General features: G+C 36.7%; 1 protein-coding gene across 2 annotated transcripts in view; it reads right to left on the bottom strand.

The window, feature by feature from the left end:
• The window catches only part of LOC118777140 (VPS10 domain-containing receptor SorCS1), a 162,272-nt gene extending 153,240 nt beyond the window's left edge, over positions 1-9,032 (bottom strand). For both annotated transcript variants that reach the window (XM_036527893.1, XM_036527902.1), the window contains exon 1: positions 8,085-9,032. In XM_036527893.1, coding sequence (XP_036383786.1) covers positions 8,085-8,903 — 819 coding nt within the window. In that variant the 5' untranslated portion in view covers positions 8,904-9,032. The remainder of the gene's footprint in view (positions 1-8,084) is intronic.
• Positions 9,033-19,236: the final 10,204 nt, after the last annotated feature.

Raw genomic sequence — 19,236 nt, 5'->3', positions numbered from 1 at the left:
TTAGAAACTACACAAAATGTTGCCACCAGCCCACCACTACTGGTTATTTTGAGTGTAAATGTGATTGACGTGCAGATTTTCTTGTCTTCACAGTCTTCAGAGAACAAAAGGCATAAATCATAAACTGTAACACAGTCCAGTCAAAAAGGCTAGATGTACTCTGTCAGCACAGTGCCACCTAAACAAGGCCTAGAGATTAGCTTGTGCCAAGCCCTCATCCTCTGTGAGCTGGCTGTGCTCTCTGCCACCTTTGTAATTTCAGCAGAGAAGAGGCTGTACCATTTTGCTCTACAGATCTATAGCTAATCTTGATAGCTAGCTGGCAAAATGGTCAGAGATACTTTCTGACTGTTCTAACTTTACTATTTCACAGTATTGTGCCTTGTCTGGAAATGAAAACAGTTTAAATCATACAAAATGTGGCTGTCAAAAAAACAACTGAATTGTCATGCCACTCTCCCCTTTCAAATTACAGTGTTGAAGTTCAGTGTATTATAATAAAATTATTTCCATTTGCATTTGCTAGCTAGCAATGTATTGTTTTCAGAGAAAGCCTGAGATGTTACCACTGTTTCAATTACCTCAGGAAGAGCATGTAATATGGGACACATGGTGATTTGTTCTTACAGAACACCATATGACAGGAGCCATTACTCACAGGTATATACAAATGTATTTTTTTTTTAGCACAGGTTGAGTTAATTATCAAACATTCATTAATCAATGGATTCTGACTCCAGTTAGACCTCAGAGAGAATATTATGTTTGTTTAAAGAAAGTCAACATTCAGTATTTCATTGATAGATTAATTATGTAGGGTTGTCAAATGCAGTGAATTGATTCAAATGTAAAATTACATAGATGTGAAAAGGAAACTTGTTTTTCTTCACTGGACTTCACCTGTTGAGTTACTGATATAACCACATGAACCAACAATGTTTACACATGATGGCCCTAGCAGTGCACAACTTATTGGACCTTTTCATGAGTCATCATATGCTTAAAATAATGAGACACACCCTAATTTTGGAAAAAAATTGCCCTCATTTTGGGCAAAGACCACCCCACCAATGCATATCTCCCACATTCGAGTTTAAGAAGCCCAGGTCTGAATGTGCTTAGTAGTAACAAAGGTGTGTAACTGTCTGGAGAAGGACTTAGGCAGGGTTTATGAGTACATCTCTTGAGTCTGATTCGGCCCCTAAATTAATCAAACCATTAAGAAACAATTAGAAGCCTCTCAGTGCTTGAAAGTGATCAAGACAGTCCAGCAATGGTATATCTAATGAAAAAAATGTACACTTTGCTGGAATTCATCGTTCAAAGATAAGCCCACTGGGGTTTCCTGAAATCTGGGCCAATATGCTAAAATGTTCCTAAATTGTGCACTCCCATGCACGGCTGAAATATCGGTATGAGGTATAAACTACCTCCCTCCCCTCCATCATCACCACCACTACCAAGGGTGGACACAAGCAACTCTTTTAAATGAAAAATACTTTTAAATGAACCATTTAGTGTCCATGCATTAGCAAATAGATTTTTTTGACAAAGGCTTTTCTAAGTCCATAATTGGAAATCATCTTACATTACATTTCAGCAAATTCATCAAATAACCTACCTACACCAGTCCTATTTAATAACTCAGTGCTCATAACTACTTTACAGTGAAAAAAGAGATGAAATTTGAAATTGAAAATTTGAAAACATCTCATATTTACTGAACTGATAATAATAATACAGGGAAATCACTGCAAGGGACGGTAAATACCTGAAAGAACACAGAAGGATAGAAGAGAATATGTGAAGAATTTGTAGGAAATAGCTATCGATGTTTTTGTATCTCAATCTGTTGACTGTGCACTATAAAAGAAAATGTGTGTGTCCATCTGGATGATTGTTTTTTTTTTCCTTTCTTGACTACTTCTACAAATTTCATTACTGAACAACACATATCACCAATAAATACATTATTTAAAAGCTGTAGGTTGAGAAATAATTGACTGATGAGTAATGAAAAACGTAATATCCCTTTTAAATACAATGCCACTTTCAGTACCATGGACAGCTACCAAACCAACTGATTATCTACTTGAGACCTTTTCAGATATGCTGGGCTGTGAGTCTGTAAATGTGACTTTCTTTAAAAATTTTTTTTGTGTGGTTGAGGCCATACAGGGTCATATACTTGAAAAACTTATCTGTTTCTCTGTCAAAAAAATACCACACAGCAGGTAATTTTTTATTCACTTTACCACATGGAGGGTTTAAATATTCATAGTGTCAATATGAATATTTATCCTTAATCATATGTATTCTTCTTTTTATAACACAATGTACTTTTGAATATTTTTCATTAGTTTCATCACTCACTATGTACTCTAGAGTGAAAGCTTATGAGCATTTTCTGACAAACTTTCTAACTTGCTGCATTCATGCACACGTACATATTCATACATATATGAATTTATTCACACCCAAGAGACTCATTTACCTCTAAAAAATAGTAACTTTTATCTATGTCCATCAAAACTAGCTAAATTCAATTCTTTTTTCATATGGCCGATTCATTACTTTGCATTCCAATATGAAAACAAAGTTGTAATTAATGTGGCAGGCCCGGATATTTTATTAATGGTGAGGGCGAATATGTTGGCTAATCATGATATGACCCAAGTAGTCTGGTTGTGAGTATTACAGCGAAATCATTGTTTTAGTTATTGTTACATTGTTACATAATTACATCATTGTTACATTATTGATTGGCTTAGCAGATGGCCACATCCAGGGCGATACTTCAGGTTCAGTAAGTTGCTCGACAGCAGTGCCCCATATGCAGAATGGGGCACTGTATCTATATGCAACGCTAGGCAATGTATTTATGTCAAGCAATGATGACATGTCATTAATATGAAATTCAGGAGCAGACGGGAGTTTCAAAATAGATTAATTATATTTATGCATTAAGTTTAGAAGCCCTGCAAGCGTATGAACATATACAACAATAACTACATTACTGTGTGTAACAAGGCAGAACATCACTGAGATTGTTCAGCTGCAGTGGGGGTATCCTAGAACCATAAACTTATAGCAAAGGCACATGTATGAGATGTATGAACTATGGCAGATCAAGGCATTCTTTGATGATTACACGTTTGTATCGCACATTCTGAAAAACTGCAGCTTCTGAGTTGTATCCAAACATACAAAAATATTTTCAGAGTATCACCTAATTTATACATGCCTGACCACCTCTACTTCACCTATGTTTGTGACACATTTCTGGTGATTTTCAGCCGAACCAAGCGTACTCTATAATGCTAGTGGTTATGTTTAAAAGTCGCATAACAGATGGAGCTGCATTACAGAATATAATAGAAGCAAACCAATGTACCGCCAACAACAATACACATGCCAGTTATTCAATACATAAGCCAGCAAATCAATGCATGTGCCAGAAAACCAATACATATGCCAACACTCCAAAGCATATGCAGCTCAAACCAACATATGCCAGCAAACCAACATGTGACCACATGATACCAGGTCATTCTCCCCACTTAATTCAATACAGCACCCTGATCCAGCTCAAAGTCAATGCAACATATGTGCATACAAACCAACACAGCAATACATTTTTAATAGAAATTTAATATATACTTTTTTTTCAAAACAGTACAGTTGGATTTTTTGTATTTATCAAACACATAACATCAAACACAGTCTGCACTGTAAGGTTCATCTTGCTTCAAGCTTAGTTCAGCCAACAGTCAATGAGCCAACAGCCTTTTTCTGTACTGAGGTACTCACTGACTGTCTTTCAGAAAACTTTAGGTCAAATTTTACATTTTAGTTAAAATTTATAAATTTTATGTTAAATATGTCCATCTTAAATCTGACTCAAATTATGCACATTTGACACCACAACCTACATCATGCCAGCATAATGAAAAGTGAAAAGTCTTTTCAAAGTTCAATAATACTTAAAAACAAACTACATTTGATATAATACAAACAAAATACACATTAATATACTCTGCAACAGATATTATATGCACTATACACAACTTTGATGGCAGAACACAAGACAACTGGATGGAACACAATATACAAAGGGACATTCTGTTACACTCCTTCTGAAAATACCAGAAAATCAGTTAAATACATTTGGTCTGAACTGGAGAGCTGATTATCTTCAACCTATAATATACAAGGTACCCTAAAAAAACCCTTTTGCTTGCTCTGAGATGTCAAACATGACTTTAATTTGAAGAATCCCTTAAGTTTTATGATACTGTATTCATGCTAAAAATATGTATTTTCCTAATTTGGACATAAACCTGAGCTTCAAAGCTAGAGCAGAGGAATCAATGTCCTACTATATGAATTTTAAAAGCCTTGCCAAAGAGAGCAATCAAATTACAGCTTGACTAACTGTGGGAAAAAAAAGTGGTAATGTTTGAAAGTCATGTTCCCATCACTGACCAATGCACGATTAACAACTGTAATTGTATATATATATATATATATATATATATATATATATATATATATACTCTTATATGATAAAAGTAAAGAGAAATACAGAATTGTAATTCTTAAAATATGACATAGTACCTGCTTTCATCTGTCTGAGACCTTGCAAAGTACTCACGGGAAGAGGAAGTAGCTCAGCTTGAATATGGTGTCGCTGAAATCATTACCGTTGCTATAGTTATTATGCCCCCCCCCCCCCCAATACATTGTAAATAGCTTATTCCTTTTTTCTTTTTGTGTCAGCAAATTCTAAAAAGCTTACATAATATAAGCTGAAATCACTGCAAGCTTCCTTTGCTTGTGCTTACACTATCGCTGGTTTTCACGTGTGCAGTAATGAAACTATTTTTGAGTGGAAGCATAAAAAATATAAGATTTCACATATGAGTTCCATGAATTCTCACACAGACCAGTGTACAACATAAGTCATCTCTCAGGATATAATGTTGAGTCTGTGTTGGACTATGCAGATACACAACATTAATAAAGAAAAGGAAAAATAAATGTGATGATTTTGTTACATTGATGGGTATTTCAATGGTAATAATTAACTTGTTAAAAGCAACTCTGCATTGACAGTGTCTCCCATAAAAAAAATAGTCTGGCTTTACATCAAAGCTTGTTGTTTACTTATTCTCAGGAGTGGTACATAGAGTAATATCTGAGGTTATTTTAGTGAAATGAGACCAAGTATGGGATCTAGTTATCCATTTCATAAAACGCAAGGGCAAAAAGAACCCCTTGTTGTCTTAAGCAATGTAAACAAAATGTAAACATAGTTTTTCAATGACCCTGCAATTTGTGCTTTTTGCAACCACTAGCTCCTAGAAAAAAATCTACACCCTTGATCATTACCTATTAATGCATCCTACCTTCTGTGGGTATTGTGAGTAGAAACAAGCCCCTCTATTGCACTTCCAATGAAACATGTTGTTTTGAGTAAGAAGCACATTCAGCTTTGTGACATCCGAACCATACAAGGTGGAGAACAGTGAGAAATTTCATTTGAATAGCCAGATACACCTCATTAGCATCTGCATTTGTATATTTTAGAGCAGGAATGGCTGTGAAAAGCACAATTAGAGATTAAGAAATGATTCAAGGTTTTCATTGAAAAAGGTTAACATCCAATGCACATAGTTAGACATCTGTACCTATCTTAGTTTACTCAGACAGGCAGCGTGTTGCAACCAGCAAATTAGCAAGCTAAAGGAATGCTGTGCCAACCTATATATTTGTGTTTCAGATATTGAAAGTAACTTGCACTTATATGTAATATTGATTAAATATTATTAGCAAGCAGTTTGCACATCAGTTGTGCATTGTACTTAATAATGAAAGAGACAATACAGTGATGTGTTTTGATTGATCAACGGCACATAAGGATGGATGCATTGAGGCATACTATTTTAGATCTTGATGGTTTAAAAATCATTTAAGTCCATGTACTAGTTTTGGCACAACAACAAAGACCAGCATTGAAACAGGAATCATAATGCATAAAAAATGCAATACAATAACTTTGTTTTTGTCAATGCCAACATTTTTGCAGGAGCAAATGTATCATAGGGCCTCCTTTGGCTTTCATAACATAGAAAAGGCAACTTCAACCTGACATTTCCAGCCAACTGCTTTTTTTGAGTTTGTACCATAAATATCCAAATTTGCTGTACTGCGGAAGATTGTAACCGAGAATCCCTTTGGTTTTTAGGTTAATATACATTAGGTGAAAAGCTAGACTGTCAGTTTACAAGCTAAGCTGAGCTACATTACAAAGGGAACCACAGAGAGCCATAAGTCTCGATAAAATGTGTGGATATACTTGGAAGTGTGGAATCCATCAATGCCAATCTAACAAGGGCGCCAGGACAACCGGATGCAAATCCATCTCAGGAATTACAGAAGGGGTCATTACATTATGCTATATTTCACAAAACATCAATTATTGAATTTGTATTGTGCCATGCAGATGGCAAAATTCACAACTGAGCTCTGTTTAGCACAAATTTTACATATTTAATGTAAGGTCTATTTTTGTACTTGCTTCAAAAATGAGAAGGGAAACTGTATTTAACTATTTAATTGCTAAACAGCTATTCATAGTACCCTGTGACAGTAAGACATGCAATTTTACAAATTTCACACAGCTGTAAGAATGAGTCTGCATACAGAAGACCTGGATATAAAGTGATACCCTAGGATTTCAAACCCTAATATGAGAACTTAATCTCTGACAAACTGCTCTTAGATTTTTTTCCTGATACATTAGAGGTGGAAAGTACTGTGTAGTTTACCTCTTACAGATACCAAGTGTGAAATCATTGTTTCTCAATACTCTTTTTTTTCAGAGAACATACCTAGAAGTCCACTACATTCAGAGAACATTCTACAAAAGACTTGGAGACATGGGCTACAATTATGTCATCAAGACAGAGAGTGGTTGTGGAGAAGGGGGGAGGGGGGGGGGGGATAAAGGATTCATGTCAAACAAAAATGAGTTCCTTTACATTAAGGGGCAAAATGATGTAAAAGCAACGGAGGAAAGGAGTGTTGTGCCTAAGGGATGCCCCATCAAAATAAGGTACGCATAGACCACTCTTCTTTTGAACAGCTTTCAGGGGATATTACTTTAGGAATACATAAGAACTTTCAAAAAGACCATTATGCAGAGATGTACTTCTGAATATACTATTCTGTAGTGAAAAGGTTTTGATGGGGGGGGGGGGGGGGTCTTGATCCCTGCACTGCAGCTGGGTTATTCAAAGCAGCCTCATTTACTCAACGGAAATGTAGCCCATTGTGAAAGTGGGAAAATGGGAAAAACGGCAAGAATTGCTATTATCTGCATGATGAAACAAAACAATGTCACAGGCCCTGCTAGAATACATTCCTACCGTACAGTGTGAAATTGGATTCAACCCTTAAACCCAAGCTGAAAATGCAATCTCACAAACGCTGATGGCAGAATGTGCTGTGGTGTAGCAACACATTTTATAACTGACGTTTTCTATGTCAACACTTTCTGAAAGTTTATTCTAAAATATCTGTACTTTGTTATGTTTCAGTTGAAACATTACAGGTGGGGAGTGCGTTCTATATATGATTATAGTTTGGACAGGTTCGTGAAAGCAATATCGGGGACAGCAGAGAAACGAAGTATTTGAGAGTATTAAACTGTTGCGCAGTTCATCAGCGACATCCACATGTGAGTAGCACCTAGGTTAAAGCGGAAGTAATAAAATGATTTGAAACATATTTTAAACCCAATGACACCTTTGCAGGGCTCCTGTATTTATATGGAAATAAATCTATTTCTGTCCTTTTGCGTTTAATGGGACACCATATATATACCGATAGGATTAATCATGTATGCGCTATATCGACAAATGTGTGTTAACAGCATTCAGATAAATAAAGAATTAGTATATATCTGGACTGATCAGCAAAAGAATATGGGTGTTCATACAGGCATCTGCTTTACTTTGGATAACATGTGTTACCAAGCGCTCATAAATCGTTGCCAACATTAATGCATACGTTCTACTTACGCTGCTGTTTTGCCCAGACCAGTGCACCATCGCTTGGTTGTGAGCAGAATCCCCGGTCAAAGCGAAGGTGGAACTGGTAAGTTTTAAATCGTCCTGCCGAGAGCTGGCCGTCCTTCTGTCTTCACTGTTCCATCTTAATTCAGACCGAGTGAACCGATGTCCAGCAAGCGACGTGCTGCGCTCTTGCTGGTGACTCAATGTCAGCGAACCATCGTTTTCGGGTGAACTGGATGGTTTCACTCGGTCATTTTGTTCCCTAAGTCTCTGGCTGCTCCTTCGAATCCGACGGATGTAACTATCGGAATTTTCGTTGCGGGTGGCAGGGGTAAAAAATGTGACAGCATTCCTGCCATCTGCATGTTTCCGACCGTTTGTTCTGATGTTAGAAACTTTGTCATCGGTAATGGTGGAGTCTCTCTCCCCGTGCGTCTGTCCCCGGTCGAACGATTTCTTCAAATGAAACTGGCCAGTATTCCGTCTCTGAAGTAAATGTATATTTTTCCCTTTTCTTGAAACGCAGTCAGAGAGCTCTTCGGCACAACCAAGCTGGGCAGTCTCTTCACTTGAGGGATCATATCCCGCTTCACCATCTCCGTGGCTAATAACTTCCCTTTCAGACCCTGTTGCAAATTGTTGTCTGTCCATCTTTAGCAACCCTAATAATCCCCGTGAATGTGTCTTAGCCAAAGGCTGACATGATCTGCAAGTTATATCTGTTTTGGTGATGATAAATAAAGAAGTAAAGATTAAAAGCTGGAACCAAAAGGGAATGCGCAAGACAAGGAATAATTTTACCCCCCTCTCCATCGCTGATTGCATGGAACGATACTCTGGCTGTATTCCTTTTACCCTCTTTCTCTTTCTCTGGTCGTTATTGATGTGAGCCTCCCGAACTCCACGCAAGTTGCCGGGTTTACAGTTGCAGTGTTGTAAAAAGTGTTTTTCGTGAAGCAGTTCAAGTTGAAGGATTTGATCAAATGAAGCCCCACACGGGGGGAGGAGCTCAGTTGAATGTAGAGGAAAGATAGGGGAAATTTCTTGCTCCTGTGCTTTTTTTTACGCCGCATTAATCTTTTCAATATAATGAGCTCGCATCCATTTACTTGCTGGAGGAGCAGCGTATCTCTTTCACATATTGCTGTGTTCCGTATTGCGTTGACATTTTGATATTCAACGCGATTTAACTATCGATAAGTGATTCTGTTTTTAAGTATTTAAATGAAACTTTTGATCTGTATAACTCATCTCAGTATTTTATCATTTTAACCATGTAGCCTAAACACTACATTACCACAGAACTATCCATGAGGGCTGGGTGCATGTCTCGTTTTAAATGTGGAGGACATCATTAAAGTGCCAAATATGTTAGCTATACACCGATCAGATCATTGATATGCCAGCTGCCCGCCACACCCACACCCTTCATAGCAGGTGCCTTGGGCTTGTAATGGGACCTACTGGCAAATCCTTTTTCATTAGAAACTGCTTAAATCTGATTCATGTAATGTTGATTTTTTTATGGTGCACGTAGCATCTCAGTGCTGACTAGTCCTTGCATGTTTTTTATGTCTGATCGTCTTCTCAAGTATATTATGTTGTGAGTGTTCACTGGATACTGCACAGCTGTTTCTATGAATCTGTGATGATCACAGACAAGTTCGTAGTGAAAAAAATGATATATGTGTTAAATTAAAAGGCAAAAAATCAGTGATATAAAATTAGCAGTTATGATATGACGATAGTATTTATCACTGAAAAATTGTTTAATTTGTATAGTTCATGTTCTTTGTACTCTGTGATTGATCAACGTTCTCTCTTATTTCATAGACACAGGTGTCAGACCACTTTAGCACATATAATCTCAAGATGTCAATTGCCAGTTTTGCTATTGATATGGTCCTATCAAATTTTCTGTACGTTTATTTTGCTGAGACCACAATAAAGAATGTCCTTGAGACAGATAGGCACCCTCAAAGTTAAAAACTAAGTCCATGAGATCTGAGAGTTGTGTGATTACAGTGCTGAATTCTCAGCATCTCAGAAATGTCTTATTATTCCATGCTCAAATGACTTTTGGCACTGTGTGCCACTTAAAAAGAACATAAGCTATTTAGAATTTCTTTGAGAAGGCATGGCTTTAAATCTGTAATACCTGGATAGATGTTAATTTTTTTCATGTGAGGCTTTACTGGTGGAAAAGTCTGCAGTATTTTAGTGCCATTTTAACTGACTAAAACACAGGGAACACTTTTATAATTCCTCTGTGGCCATTTGGAAGTAATCTTGTTTATGGGTATATAAAAAAGGATCCACACCAAACGTGACTGAGTGATAGCTCTCTATGAATTTGAAATTCACTATAGCAGATCTACCTTTCACATCTTTGAAAGTGTTGCTGGTGGCAATCTCTGGAGAAACTGCTGTTCTCCCCATGAGAACAGCATTCAGATCCTTAGTTTTTATTATGCAAGTTCTGTTATGCTCCTCATAAGGAACTACTACACAGATTCTAGACTGAAAATTCCATAGTGCCAATAATAATACTTGCTTTGTTTTTCAATTTGCACATTTCCCATTGATAGAGTGGTGTTCTGTTACCACATGATGCATTTGTAGCTAGTCTAATGTTTAGGCAGTTTATGTTTAGTTTGCATATTGTAAGATATACTGTCCACTGAACTTTAAAATTACATGAGCTATTATACCTCTGCTACACATAACACATCCCTAACCAACATAACCCATCCATCCTGACATATTTATAGTTATTCTGTAAGTATTTTATTTTTCTGTTTAACAAAATAGGTTATGAACTACAAAACAACAATAATGGATAAGCCACTGAGCTAAAATAAAGTAAAAAAAAAAAAAAAGTTAAAGAAATACACAAAATACTCTGATGAATTCATACCTGAATGGACAATCCAACTGCACAAGAGTCATGAACATTTTACTTGATGTGATATGCATGTCAATGCGTGGCAATTAAGAAAAAACAAATCTTATTGAACAAATCTTTTCAGTGCAATGTATTTACTGGTTGACTATTCTAAAACATTTGCTCATTTGACTCGCCAATAATGAGGCAACATCCCCAACATGCTTTGAACGACAGCTAGTCCAGCTACAAAACCAAAAATGACCATGAGTGGAGGCAAAGTTACATTGGGGCATGCCACTGTTCAGGCAGCATTTCAGAACTAGTGGAATCATTGAACGTAAACATCAATACAGTATACGGATTCTTTCAGTGCCCACAGTTTGTTCATCTACGTTTACTGAGGAATTGAAAATGGTAACAGGGCACAATGGGGACTAGGCTACATTGCACTGACAAAGCTGTTTGATTATTATTCTCTTTCAGAAAATACTGAGCTGAGCCTGAATGTGTATTTGAATGTCAAAAAAAGCAATTCTCAGTAGCTGAGAAGAGTAGCTAGTTGTAATATAAAATGTAGCTCTAGCTGTGCAATTTATTTGCTTGAAGATAAATTTGTTTGTTCATTTGTAAATGAAGTGGCATCCAGTGTTGAGGGATGAGGAATAAATCAGTGACTCAGTGAGCAGCATCTTTGTACTGAATTGAACAAAAACATTTGGTTCTGTAAAAACAGCCAAAATGCCCATCACTAGTAACAATCACGTATCAAAATTGGACTGTGCAAAACCAACAGATATACTGATGTTGGCATGTTATAGCAATCTTTAGAGAGATCTTACTCACCCCTGCTTCAGGCCATATAACAAACCTTATCTTAGGGCAAGGAACAGGGTAAATTTATTTGGCATAAATGTTTGGCACCAAACTAATGTATTCAGGCATTTCTGGGTATTCATACAGCCAATGACCCTATGTAGAATCTGTATTTCCAATTAATCAATTAGCACATAGGACATTATAAGCAATTAGCTAATTAGCAGAAGTATGCCAATATAGACAAGTGGTCCAGTATAAATTTAAATTTGTTTATATTGAATTATACATATATATATATATATATATATATGTATGTGTGTGTGTGTGTGTGTGTGTGCGTGGTAAAAATCAACAGCAAAAAATCTGAATTTGTTTTTTGAACTTTTTCTGGTGCATCCTTAGAATGTTGGATTGGAAAACTTTGCTTGGATTTGTTGCGAATGTTACTTGTGAGATTCCCACAATTTTTTTTTTTTTTACCAAAATAAGATTGTAGTTGCTGGTGTCGAGTATTGTGGACACTAAATTATGTTTGCAGAAGCTGTGGAAGAGCCCGTTCACAGCATAAAATGATATTTTGATGTGAGTAACCCTCTTTGAGGTGCTTGGATAAAACGCTATAAAGATGAAGGACAATATGCAAATTGTTTTGTCTTCTGTTGACCAAGATAAACAGTTGTGCATAATCTGAGTCATAAACCTGGTTAGTCACAGCAGGGATTTCACTTTTTATATCCCTGAAAAAATATCAGCATTGTAATGGAACGTAACAGCAGAAATTCAGAACTAAGACTTTTTGAAACACCATTCATGACTTGGATTGCTTTAAATTGTCTTTCACTGTCAGTTTATTTCCAGGGGCAAATGTTTAATTATGTTGTCTCATGTTGCACAAAATCTCTTGCCTCAGAAATGGTTGTTTGTTCAAGTATTAAATGGAGAGGAAAAGTAAAATATCCATTTTAAGCACTAGCTTCCGTTATCAATTGTGTATTGTGTTAACACAATATTTAAGGTATGAAGAACATAGACTTATGAAGGCTGTACTTGAGTGACATTTTTCACAGGTTCAACTGTTCAGCAAAGACTATACAATCCTTCAGCTAATGACAAACTATGAAATCCTCTTAGCTGAAATTCTTGATATCTTGCACTAGTTCAGTGAAATGCTTATTTGCATACATCCATATGCATTTTTCCATTTTTTCCTCTGCTCATGGGTGCCATGATAGGATGACAAAGACATGGAGCCAAAAATACAACTCTTGTCTTGTGAAGAGGTGTCTTGAGAATTGTAACTCAACAGGCTCATATTTTCAATCCACAAAAAGAAAAAAAAAACTTTTTTACCATCAGATTTAAATGCCATTAAGGATGCCAGTGATGTATTATAATGAAGTTAATGCATGGAAGCCAGTTAGAAAAACATTTGCTTCACTGTAATTGCTGTAATGTACATTAAAATGATCAGATGAGGTTGGTTACCCCAGAATACCCCCCAGGCAACGCAATCAATATTGAGACATTCCTCTACATTGATTAATTATAAATCCAAAACAGACTCCTGCGTAATAACTCTGAAGATCTGGTCCTGGATTGAGAAATAATACTGCAGTTCACTATAAAGTTCGTTTCACTTTGAAATGAGCAGCAATATATGTATAAACAGTTAGGTGTAACAACATACAGATTTTGCATACAGACAAATATTTATTTGCATGATGTATAGGATCTGATCATTTTTGACTGAACTGAAAAGACAGCACTATTGTACACCACCTCATTAGTCAGACAGGTGGTGTAGGTGTTGAGGTCATATAACCTGTTGAATGTAAATCCGAGTGAAACAGTAGGAAGCTGTCATCTAACAAATATGTTGGAGGCTGGACTAAACAATTGTCAGTTATTGCTTGGGGTGTTCACAGCCAGTATTTTGTAGCCTGTCACTTGCATGCTCCCTCATCACTTTTGACCTATGTTTTCTAGGATTTTTTTTTTTCATGCAAATGAACTCCAGAGGAATTTTGAGCCAATCATTATGTGGCAAAACAGGTGACCTGTCACACAAGACAGATGTATGAACTATAAATTCAGTGCTATATATTTGAGATTGAATGAGTTTTTAGCAGTTTGCTGCAGAGATCATTCTAGCTTCTAACATGATTCCTGTCACACCATGCAACCAAACTGAATTTACCAAAGTGAGTTCCACTCATATCAGATCTGCTGCTTCCATCCTTTCAAGACAGCCAGCTGAGACTTATTTTCACTTTACAGTGAATATGAGCCCTTTGAATGTCAGACTTGCAAGATATAAATAGATAATAATTGGACCTCTCGGATTGTTAGTGGATTGTAATTGCCCCTGTGCTCCATACCCAGAGGTAAATCTTTGATCTCTAAGATATTCCTCATTTCTATATAAGATATTTATCGAATTAATGATGCATTTTATTTGTTTGTTTGTTTCTGTTTTCAAATTCATCCTCACTAAATCTGTAGTCAGGGGTTAGCAGGTGGGTCGAAGTTTTGTAACAATCCAGAGATTATTTATTTGTAAATTCTGTTTCTGTACAAAAAAGTAAATTGCATGAATAACTTGCAGTGCAGCCATTTCAAATGTTGTGACATTTAACAAAGGTTCTTGAAAGAACAAAAAAGTATACTGCAGGACTCTAACCCAAGGCTGCAGCTGATTTTAAGTCTTTTTCCTAATCTTTCTTTCTTTCAAAAGGAGCCTTCATTTGAGTATTGGTGCCAGAAAGAAGAATTCCTGTGTTAAATACTTCATTGGTATTCTCCCTTTCACAAACTGAAGTTGCTGGATCTGGAGCAATCCAGTTTCAGTGGCTCTTGCAAACTTTAAAGAAAGAGTTCAGCAGCTTTCATTTTGCACATTCTCATTGTCTTGTTTTCCATTCATTTCTGTCTTATGTATACAACAGTACACATTTTGGGATTTGATCATGACCCTGCTGCTGACTGTCACGGAGCTTATTCAAAATCAAATGCAAGTTGTTTACAAGCCATACACATCTCTGTCTTATTGTGCCTATATTGTATCACTACCCAACACTGAGTAGGCATTTGATCAACATTAGAGGCCAGAACAATTAGAGGCCAGAAAAAGTCATAGGTCACTAGAGCAATGCTGGTATTTTGCCACGCTGCAAGTGTCATTTTTCACCATTTACACGATTCCCAGTGCTATTTTGCAAATCATTATTTTCACCCTTGCTTTTCTTAACTCTAGCACTGAGTGGGTGTAACCAGTTGTAATGGGATGTGGATTACCACTAAAACAGTCATTAAATAATTCTTAAATAAGTATTCTTGATGCACGCCCCTGTAAGTATCTGTAATACCAGAACTCTTGACAGGGGAGGATTCTAAAAAAAATAAAGATTTATTGTTTCACACTTGTTTGTATTGTGTTTACCGTATTATTTTAAACTATGTACATAAACATATACCTGCAAGCATGCAATTTCAACAAGAGCATAGCAACAACACAGACAGATTGGTTATCAAACATTTGTTTTGTAACACTCCTAATGCAGGACCAAGATTTACCTCTCTTGGCAAGTAATTTTGGAATATGCAGATTATGTTGCATGCTCACAGATGATCTCAAGACCTATTTGATGCAGAGTGTGAGATATAACATTTATGGTCCAGACTACTAACTGTTATCCAATGGTCTCTTCATGATCCTTAGTACATGCAAGCCTATGAAATATCCTCACAGCCTAACATATCTTATGATTTCATCTTAAGATAATGCTATATGAACAACTGAATCAACATTTCCCCCCTCTTTCAAACATCTTGCAGTAGCATCACCTTTTGTACTATTTAGCTAAAAGTTGCATTATTATTATTATTATTATTATTATTACTATTTTTTATGCCAAACATGACAAGAGAAGCATTGTACAGCTGACATAAATGTCTTCTTGAAAGATAGTTCATATCAAGCTAGCTAGCTAACCAAAACAGAATGTATCAAATACAGAACGTTTAAAGGCTCCATATAAAATTTAGATAATGTGTTGTCAGCAGTAAAATGTCTTGGTTTCCTCTTTAAATATGCCTTTGTAGAAGAGAATACACACAGTGCTTCATCATTCATGTATTGATTAAAGAAAGGTCTCAAACTTAAAAACTAACATAAAAATGTAAATTGTGCCTTAAATCTGAAAGTAGTTAAAATAATTCTATTCAAATTCACACTGATTGACTGTGGTCTTTGAGTCGGCAATCCAAAACCTACAGAACAGTTGACACAGACGGGATGATGATAAACCATAACTGAAACACGATGTTCTTCAGAACTGACTGTTGGTCAGTAAAACAAACTGAAAGTAGAAATGTCAGACTGACTTTTTTCACTCAGTGTGCAAACAGTCTTAGTGATGTGACCTCAATATAGAAATACTTTTTTTTTTTTTTTTTTTTGGAGAGCAGCTTCAATCTAACATCTTTTCCACATACCCACAACACAAGTTAAAAAAAGGCTTCAAGAGAGAACAGCCTTTTCAAATTGCCAAGCAAAGCTAATTTGTTTAATTAAAAGGCATATACAGATATTAACTTTAAATAGTTATCTACAAATGTAGTACTCAACATTAAAGTGTTATGATGCAGTTGGAGCATTAGGATCTATTTCTTATCAAGTTTATGTTCACTGACTTTCTGGTGAACCGCACTGATGTCAAAATTACAGTTGTGGTCTGTGAGACCTAGGCAACAACCTGAGTCTCCAGGATGACACTAAGTGGCCACACCAGCTCAGCAGTAATCACGCAGGCCTCAGGATTCCCAGGGAAAGATTTTTTTATTTATTATTGAAGGCAAAAATGGTAGCCATCAATATTCCTCATAGAGGGAGTGCAGACACAAAAACCAAAATGAAATTCCAATAGAAGAACAAAAAAAACAAGTTAATAATAACTTAAAGAAAATTAACTCAAATTAAACAGCTGCACCCAGCTGCAGCATGCCGGCCTGCACAGACACCAGCTCACTCTCCATTCTGTCTATCATGCTGACTATATATAGACTTGAACACCCCCCTGAACAGGGGAGTCCGAAACTGGATGAATTACATTTGAATAACAGTTTAACCAAACAAAAAAAGGTAACATTATATTCAAAATGACAACCACAACCAAAATAGCAATAAAACAAACATTACATGTACTAATAAAACAAACTACCAATATCCCTTCCTCCCCCCTCCACTCCTACGATGAACCTTCCTTAAAGTTCGCGCGAAACCTACGGCGAAACCTCAGAAAAAAAAACCTCACCAAACAAAACGTAACAAGTACTATAACTAAATATAAAGATAACTGGAGGAGTGTTGTTTAATGGACTGATAACTAAACCCGGAAATCATTCGGAACCACATTACATGATACCGAACTACTGTGCTGTAGGAAACCGGCTAGCAACTAGTGAGGCACCCATCGTACGCCTGAGCACACTCGCTATGCGTAGCGATCTCCCTGCATTTATTTTAGGAATGAAGGGACAGTGGAGGAGCATCAGTTAGCTTCTCCACATGGTCACTACTCATAAAGTTATTACCAAGACATAAAAACAGAAACATATATTGTTGTTATATTCCACTCGTTGCACATGATGTGCTGGGTATATAAGTGGCTGGTACAAAATGTAACCATATAGAGCTTTCCATTTGAAATAATTATCTCATGTGTGATTAATATTGTATCTATCAAATGACGTGTTGACTGCTCTACCCTTTCAGGTATAGATACATTTTACTCAATTACAGAATACCTATTATATAGTTCAATATATCTTATTTGGCTTTTCAAATATGACCAGGTTTGGCTCTGATAGGTGTATCTAATCTTAAAATACTTTATACATCATTCAGACTCTTTGCGGGCAGTGCTACCACAGGCTGCAAGGTGAGCAAAATGTTCATGTGTATTGTGAAAAAAAAGGCTTAAAACCTTAAGTCAGGAATGAATCCCATCAATACATGTAAAGTGCAAAGCAGTCACAGTGAAGAGCATTGGGTCATGGAGACATGGCTATTAATAACGTGGCTAAATTGATTGTAACCCTGTGATCAGTCAAATACCATCCATTAGTGATTGCCTTCTCTACCCTGTCTACGCAGGACGGTCCAAAAGTCACGTCTACCAGGGATGTTAATGTTAATAAATGTAAGGAAAACTCAAAATAATAAATGTTCAGATAGTCATTTACTTCAAAATACTTTCTTGTTTGAGGAATACATGTTGCCTGGAAGCTTCCTGTGTGTTTAAATCAAATAATTATTCTTCCCACGGTTCTATGATCAATTGGTGGCCTTCTTGGATTTTGTTCATTGAATTCTACAGAAGCAGATCAATGTGCAGTACCTGCTCTTCCCTACATAAAAAAACAGCTTCACTGTCCTCTTGTGTGGGGATAAAATACATTATTAGGAGGCAGACAGAGTCCACATGGAGCCTGACTTTTGGGCTCTAATCTGTGTTTATATGAAAGTGTAATATACTTTTATGCTGGGAATGCACTGTACAATTTTATAATAACTTTGATATGATTCACTCACTCAGTACCCAATGGAAACTTGGCATACTGATCAACACAAAAAAATGGGAAAGAGGAAGTTGGCAGCTGCAGCACAGTCCACGTGGACCCAGGAAAGTGAGAAAAAAAACTGAGTTGTGGGAGGAGCACAGCTGTGTCTTTGATATGCAAAAGTTTTCATGACGGAGGCATAAAAGACCACTGTTGGAGGAAACAGCACTGGTACTTCAGCAACACTAAATAGCAAGCTAGCTAAAAGCTAATAATAACGGTGACATTTTTAGCCAGACGAGCAAGGGGATAAAAGAATGAGAGCCCACAAATCTCTTTGCCTGCACACTCCCATACTGTCCATGCCAAGCAAGCTACTGACGGGTCCAAACTGTCCTTTTCCCCTTTTTGACTTCTCAGTGCAATATAATGGCACAACCACAACTACAGCCTGTAGTGTCTTAGTTACAATGAAGTCAGAGAAACAAACACATGAGGGGAAAGCATACAATGTGGGCAACTCCCCAGAGTGAACCCACCGTCACGACAGCAAGATGTAGGTTTGCAGGGGGGGGTTATCACACAATGTGTAGTGATGTAAAGATTTTAGGAGCTATACAAGTGAGGCCTGGTTCTGCCATCCAAAAAGTTACAGATTGACAAAGGCCCAACCATACCCACACAGCAAGCAGAGCCCTTTTTAGGGTTTCCTACAAAAATATCTGCATCATCTGACTGGGTCCTGGCTGTCTCATTGGTACATACTGTACGTTGCTGCGATGTCACAGACAGTACCTGTTTTGGTATGTTTTGAGTTTGGGATCTGGGTGTTTTGAATATTTTTGAATGTTTGCTTTTCTCTGTTGTTTTTTTTTTTTCCTTATATCTACAAAT

This window comes from Megalops cyprinoides, chromosome 1, assembly GCF_013368585.1.
Source record: "Megalops cyprinoides isolate fMegCyp1 chromosome 1, fMegCyp1.pri, whole genome shotgun sequence".
Lineage (NCBI taxonomy): Eukaryota > Metazoa > Chordata > Actinopteri > Elopiformes > Megalopidae > Megalops > Megalops cyprinoides.
The sequence above is the reverse complement of the archived record's forward strand: the minus strand, read 5'-3'. Positions and strand labels throughout refer to the sequence as shown.